General features: G+C 41.0%; 1 protein-coding gene across 2 annotated transcripts; it reads right to left on the bottom strand.

The window, feature by feature from the left end:
* Window positions 1-488: 488 nt before the first annotated feature.
* Window positions 489-6868, bottom strand: bcl6b (BCL6B transcription repressor). Of its 2 annotated transcripts, none has more exons than XM_059354820.1 (12): window positions 6707-6868; window positions 6288-6365; window positions 5948-6174; window positions 5356-5604; window positions 5115-5246; window positions 4766-4958; window positions 4464-4672; window positions 3742-3848; window positions 3518-3652; window positions 3305-3435; window positions 2046-2183; window positions 489-1458 (listed from the first exon to the last, which is right to left on the bottom strand). In XM_059354820.1, exons 3-12 carry the CDS (start codon window positions 6166-6168, stop codon window positions 1318-1320), a joined length of 1656 nt encoding a protein of 551 aa, XP_059210803.1. In that variant the 5' UTR covers window positions 6169-6174; window positions 6288-6365; window positions 6707-6868; the 3' UTR covers window positions 489-1317. The 2 variants fall into 2 exon arrangements, with proteins under 2 accessions (XP_059210803.1, XP_059210802.1); XM_059354819.1 differs by having other exon boundaries at window positions 5115-5249; window positions 6707-6866.
* Between the last annotated feature and the right edge of the window lie 641 nt (window positions 6869-7509).

Here is a 7509-nt window from a genome sequence, read left to right as displayed (position 1 = left end):
AGGGAAGTGTGGAAGGAGTTTATGCTGTTAAAAGAGCAGAAAAATGTGTGGAGTCTGGTCAGCACTTTGAACATTTTCATATTAGCAATTTGTTTTATTCCAGAGACGTTTCAGGTAATAGTAAAGTCATGGAAAAAACATATTAGACCACCCTTGTTTTTCTCTAATATCTCTAATTTTAATGCCTAGTACAACTAAAGGTATATTTCTTTGGATAGTTGGAAGTTAATAACAAAAATAGCTCATAAGAGTTTAATTTAAGAGCTGATAGACATTTACCATGGTTTTCTTTATAATGATTTTGGTTATTATCAAGAAAACCATGGAAAATCTTAAATTACATTTTTATGAGCTATTTTTGTTGTTATCATTTTATTTTTCCAAACAAATGTACCTTTAGTTGTACCAGGCATTAAAATGAACAATAATGTGTCTAATATTTTTTACATGACTGTATAATAATAAGTGAGACACTGAACACAAACAGCTCCAATTCATATAAAAATGATTTAATTTAGATCTTACAAAACCATCTTTGTCCAGCAAATAAACTCATACAACTGTAATATCATTATTACTCATCCAATTGCTTACAGGCATCTTATTTAAATTGTCAGAAACAATATATCTTTTCATTTCTATACTTTACACTCAGTACATGTGACTAAGTCCTTTGCCTGCTCGGACTATAAAGCAGATATCACTGCATACTTTTTAAAGAACATGCAGGCCCCAGGCCTCAAAGTTAAGATAAATACACATTTAAGAAGAAAACTTCCAGGCTTAAAATAAATGTAAGGATTTCATTTACTCCAAAACTTTACAAATCCACCACATCTCCTTCATAAAACTTGCTTTATCTTTCGTTTAAACTGTTCACATACTCTGCAAAATTCAGTGTACACACAACCTGAAATATTTCACTTTTTTTTCCCATGTCTCGTTCTCTTCTTTCCATCACTTCACAAACCTTCAAAAACAACAAAAACTTTTCCTTCACACCATCTCCATCTCAAAGCCACCCTAATGAATTATATAGATTCATACAAACAATTATCTCCAAGCTCCAAACCTCCTCCAACAACATGTTGATGCTAAAATGTCTCGTTCTCCAAATCCGTCTCAACTTTTCATGTCATGTCCATTAGGACTTCTTACCAGTTTTTTAAGTTATGAATTATCACCTTTTATTAAACAAACAGGTGCTAAGAATTTTAAAAACTGCTGATGTTAAATTCATTCACCAAATTTCAAATTTTTCATATTATTCTGACCAATGTGCTGGGTGTGATTTAAGAGGTCAAAGGTCAGATGTCTTCAGCAGGCCTGCAGAATGGGCTGGTAGGGCTCAGTCAGGACCTTGTAGCGGATCTTGGTGTTGGTGACGGCCCCGTGTTTCTGACGCAGGTGAAGACGCAGCTGACTCTTGTGGCGGAAGTGCAGGTCGCACTTCTCACACTGAAAAACAACAGATGAAACAGCAGGTCATGACATGCACTATCTCTGTTTACATCTGACCACATTAGGCCTATATTAGCCCTTCTGTGTTTTTTCCTGTATTATATTTCTCATATACCACTTATACTGTGTATATCTCTGCATATATTTAAATATATTTATTCATTGATGTCATACTACTACATGCAACAACTTATTTAACCTTTTTAACATGCTAAAATGTATTTTTTTTCCAATGTGCAATATCTGTAAAATGCAAAGTACTCTCAGGAAAACAAACAACACAATAATATATATTAATAATAATGCCAAATAGCAGAAATGCATCTATATCATGTATATATATGCCTTATTTTTTATATTCTTATTCTTATCTATGACTAAATTTCCCCACTGCGGGATGAATAAAGTTATTATTAATATGTTATGTTATGTTATGTTATCCTATATTATCTTATCTTATCTTATCTTATCTTATGATCCTCTGTGTGTTACATTCTGCATGTTTGTTGGATTATATATAACTCTGTGTGTGTGTGTGTGTGTGTGTGTGTGTGTGTGTGTGTGTGTGTGTGTGTGTGACTCACAGTGTACGGCTTCTCTCCAGTGTGAATGCGCAGATGGCTCTTCAGGGTCTGCAGGTGGCGGAAGCGGGTGCCGCAGGTGTGGCAGGGGTAAGGTTTCTCCCCCGTATGGATCAGAACGTGGGCCCTCAGGTGGGCAACCTAGCACCATCAACAACCACACAAACATGTTTAGAAGCGTGACAGGATTTGAGCTTTTTAAAAATGTTTAGCAGCCTCAACCCTTAGACATCACATAACTCGGGTACAATATGTTTCCTGCCCGGAAGAAGTCACAGTTTGATTTTCAAATAGTTTCTTGCAAGCATTCAAGAATTATCTGAGATCCAACTGAATGATTACATGCCCCGATGGTGTGTGGCTGGTATTGTTTTCACCTGTTTTCACAGGTGCATCTCAATGCCTGGTACAAATAAAGGTACATTTGTTTGGACAAATATAATGATAACAACAAAAATAGCTCATAAGAGTTTAATTTAAGAGCTGATATTTAGACATTTTCCATGGTTTTCTTGATAATGATTTTGGTTATTACCAAGAAAACCAACGAAAATGGCTAGATATCAGCTCTTAAATTAAACTCTCATGAGCTATTTTTGTTGTTATCAATATATTTGTCCAAACAAATGTACCTTTAGTTGTACCAGGTATTAAAATGAAAAAGACATTGGAGGAAAAGTGTGGTCTAATCATTTCCATGACTGTACTTTCTAGTTTCTTGAGTTTCCAGATGCATTTCACTTTTTGATGTTTTTGTTCCCCTATAGTTCTTAGAAATAATTATATTTTGTTATTAAAATGTGAACTAAAGACCACTTTATCACCAGCCACAATGTCAAATCCAACCCCCTACCCTGGCTCGGACCACACCCATCTATAAACCCGGCCTTCATATGGATCTTAACTACAAACCTGTGAAGTTTCCTGACTGCATCTTTCACAGTTATGACACTATCATGCTGTCAATTTCACTCCACAGACAGACACCTGTCAGAGTACTTCAGTAGGTGTTTCCAGGACCACACACACACACACACACACACACACACACACACACACACACACACACACACGACTGGATACATGCTGGAGCAGGTGCTATAAATGTCAAACAGGGTTAAACGAACTGAATCTGACATTTATTATGCCTGACGTCGTTTTATGAGAAAAGAGGAAACCCTCTGTCTGACATGTGTTTATGAATGAGTGCGCTTCCTCTTGCCTCAAGCACACACACGCACACACACAGAGTTAACCCTCACCTGAACAAATCGTGCTCCGCAGGTGTCACAGCGGTAAGGTTTCTCTCCTGAGTGGATGCGAGAGTGAGTCTTCAGGTTGGCCGGTCGGTTGAACTGGGCGCCGCACACGTTACAGCGATACGGCTTGTCACCTGCTGGGGCAAAGGTCAACGTCAGGTATTGGTTTTAAAGAAATAAAGAGAATGAGAAAGAGATTTTTTCTCATAGCCTCACCTGAGCAGACAGTCTTGGCTCCTTGAATGTTGCCAGAATAACAGTAGGGCACATAGTAGTTCTCACGCTTGATTGCATGCTGGGCGGCCTCTGGATCGGTCGGGTGCAGGTTCGGGAAAACGGTGCAAGGTGAGACTGAGGAGGCAGGAAAAATAGTTTTACATTTTAAATATTAAAGGCATAATGTTTGCCTTTGGATAAAGTAAAATGCCTTTGGTTTGTACCTTTTCCTTGCTTGTGAGTGTGAGTCACTGTTGGGTGGTCCACAGAGGGGGGTGGCCCGAGGGGAGGGGCTCGGCCAGAACCCTCGTAGCAGGAGGCCTGCCCCTGTCTGAGGAAGAAGGGTTCATTATTTTATATTTGCAAAAAATGTCTTATTAGTCCCATATATGCCTGTCACGATAATTACAATATCAACTTATCGTTCAATATATAAAAATGGACACAATAGTTTTTTTCGGGACTCAATATTTTGTTGTTTACATGCGTGACTTTTTGTGCTTTTTTGTGTTGTGTTTAAATTAATGATGCTAATGTTTGACAGGCAGTAAAAATATTATACTTCCCAAGCAGCCATTCCAGCTGTTTATATGTTACTTTTAATAATAATATAAGATAATACATAATGATTATCTCAGTGCAATTTTTTGTTAACAGCCTGAAAGTCTATTTTATTTGTTTTGCTTGTAGTTTATTTATTTATGTTTTATTTATCTAGGATATTTTTATATTTCTTTTCCACATTTCAATTCCAATGTTTAATATTCTCGAGATTTAAAAATTCATTGCTGTGGAAAAGGATGTACTTATTATGCTCTAATATCGTTATAAAACTAAAACGACATTGATCTATCGTGATAGTTTCTGGGAAAATATATCGTCCTAAAATATGTGTTATCGTGACAGGCCTAGTTCCATATCTCATATTCACTTGATTTTAGTTTACCTATCAATCTGACCAGGCACTTCTCCAGACCACGCCTCTGTTGCTTTGGGTGTCGAGCCCATCCTGTCAACAACAGGTGATGTGTGACTTTGTGGTTCCTCCATCTCCTCTTCCTTCACTGTGGTGGCTGCACAGAGAGGGTTCAGGACGATGTACTTGTATTTTTTCCAATTGCAAGCCTTTGGGTTTGGCGTGGCTTTGATATCACTCTAGAGAAATAAGCAAAACCCAGTCAAATGTTAAAGAAAACTCTGATATGTAAACAGAAAAAAAACACTCTTAAAAGTCTTCTTTAAACTCACCACAAGGTTTTTGTTGCAGGTGTTGGATTCGGCCGGAGAGTTCGGTTGGCAGCTGGAGCGGGCGGGGCTGTCTGGAGATGGAGTCGGACTGCCCATGAGGGGCGACTCGGGCTGTCCTTTCAGCTCCTTTGACCCGGGCTGGCAGGTCGGGAAAGCCCCTGGCTTGAGAGAGTCCCCGACCTCCCCAGGGACCCTGCAGGAGAAACAGAGGAAGTGCTGTAATGAGCTAAACCTGTCAACAGACAAAGGCACGCAAGGCACAGCAGCTGTAAACAAAAACCCAATAAAACCCAAAGTCGCACCCACAGAGCACTTTCAGACACCTTCAGACCACACATAATGCTCCTACCTTGTTGCCACTGCAGTTGGGAGAGCTCTCTGGGGTCCTGAACTGGGCAGGTCCCCTCCTTTGGGGGCTACAGAGGCCACAGACACCCTGGAGTCCAGCTCCAGTTGAGGGTGCCTTGCACTCATATTCTCCCTGCTGAAAAACAAAGAATATGTTAGCAACTCAAGTCAAAATCATGCAAGATGGCGTAATAACTGCACCGGTCCTGGCCTGACAACAAATTTTCTTCTCAGTCTCTCACCAGTGCAGCTGCATGAAATCCCGGCAGGTATCGGCCACGTGGTCCATCTGCAGGTAGGTTGCAACAGCGAGCACCCCGGGGACGGTGCTGGTTGTCAGAGGGAGGTGGGAGGTGTACATGAAGTCCAGCAGCAGGGAGATGCTGGATGGGTCCAAGGTGTTGGGGAGGGACACCGTCATGAGCTGCTCCCCGCTGCCACCACGCCCTTGAAGCAACACGCGGCGGGAGTACAGCGTGTAGAAGAAACCACTGAGAGGAGAGACGGGAAGAGAGACATATTTAAGGGATTTGCATTTGATCTAGGTTATTTATATCCAGTGTTTAAAATATAGGTGATGAGGCAGAAACTTTGGAGAGTAGATGGGAAGGAGGAGACAATGGATGTCCCGATTGGAAAACAGAAAATGTGAATGGAAGGCACAATTAGAAGGACAAAAACAGCTATGAGTCAGCCAGAGGAAGAGAGGAAAGAACAAAGAGGACGGTGCCATAAAAGGAAAAGAATACTGTTCCTTGTAAACAAACAAATTCCTTCAAAATCTCCTCCTCCAGAGGGACTATTTTGTGCAAATGCATTGACCAGTGCACCAACCTGCAGGCCACAAGCACAGCACAGTGCGCCCGTAGCTGTACGTTGCCAACAACCAGGGTGGTGTCAGTCAGGATGTTGCGGTGCCGGAGTTCGTTCAGGTTCAGCAGCACGTCATGGGAGTGGCGCGTGAACTCCTTCACATATCCCTCAGCCAGGGCAGCTGGCCTCATCTCCTGCACTCTGTCCACCCTGTATCCTTCCAACACTTCCATCATGCTCATCTGTATCTGTAGATGAGGCATTATGTATGAAGAAATCCACCAATGCACACTATTTTGCATGTTTGCATGAAGTGAATTTTTGATTTTTTTTAAAATCAGGATGCACAATAATCACCTACCTATATGTAACTGATAGAATAAATAGACTGGAGTGTCCCAGACACATCTGTTAGGTGAGACCAGCTCCCTACTCGTACCTGCATAAGAGAAAAAAATAAGATCCATTCTTGAATATGAATTCATCAGCTTTACTATTCACATTATTGCAGAAAACAAAGAAGTTGCAAAATGCAGCAAAGTAGTGATAACTGAAAGCTCATCAGGACATTAAATGTTCCGAAAAATCTAAAATTCAACCAATTTCTAAGTCTTGCATTGACCTCAGGGAAAACAATTTAAATCAAAATACATCCTCAACTTAAACTTTGAATCCAAAAATGACAAAATCATTAACATTTCCACTTAAAAATAAACAAACCAATCAAAGCAGCCCATTCAAAATAAAAAAATTAACAGAGAAAATAATTTTCCAACTCACCCCGACCAGCAGGGACGAGAACTAACGTGCACCGCGCTGACGTCAAACCCCCGGCTCGGTGTTCAGTTTACAATCAAAGATGTGGAGCAGGGGCTCACCCACAGTCTCCACTGGCTCTGAACAGCACTGTAAGCAGAGGCTGGAGGAGGGAACTCTTTATAATGTCGTGCAGGAAGCCCCCGTGCAACCAGGGCTGCTCGTTTCCTCTTTCCTCAATGGCCCACGCGTACACTGGAAGCAACGCAGGAAAAGCCCCGGGCTCCAAGTATTTTTAGTGGCCTATTAGTTTTTCTAAACCCCCATAGCTCTGAGCAAAGTAATGGCAGGAAAGCATAGTGTGTTTTTGTGCCAAGTTGAAAAAATATATACGAGGACCCTCAGGGAGAGGCGGTACGTGCCTGAATATCCAGGGGTAAGCACGAGAGCATGAGGCTTCCCCCGCCAACGCTTTCCTACCCTTCGGCCCTCTCCAGGACAGACATGGGCGGACTCTAGAGATAATGGGCCCCTGGGCACCGACATGCTGAAGGCCCCTCCAACTCTCCTCCAGCTCACCATGGTGCCAAAAGTGCATTCACATGCTCCTTGGAGCGTCCCATTTGGCGAGTTGAGAAGTCACACATTGACATCTCATTTTTGTTGTTGTTTTGTGTCTCTTTGGTGTCACTTTGTAATTGTTTGATTTTTTGTAATTGTTTTATCTATTATTTTGCCTCTTTTTAGTAGGTGTTTGTGTCACTGTGGTTGTTTTGTGTTTCTTTTCAGTCATTTTGCATCTCTTTATAGTTGTTTGTGGTGTTTTT

This window comes from Centropristis striata, chromosome 17 (genome assembly GCF_030273125.1).
Source record: "Centropristis striata isolate RG_2023a ecotype Rhode Island chromosome 17, C.striata_1.0, whole genome shotgun sequence".
In the NCBI taxonomy this organism is placed as follows: Eukaryota; Metazoa; Chordata; class Actinopteri; order Perciformes; family Serranidae; genus Centropristis; species Centropristis striata.
Note: the sequence above shows the minus strand (reverse complement) of the source record. Positions and strands in the feature narration are given on the sequence as shown.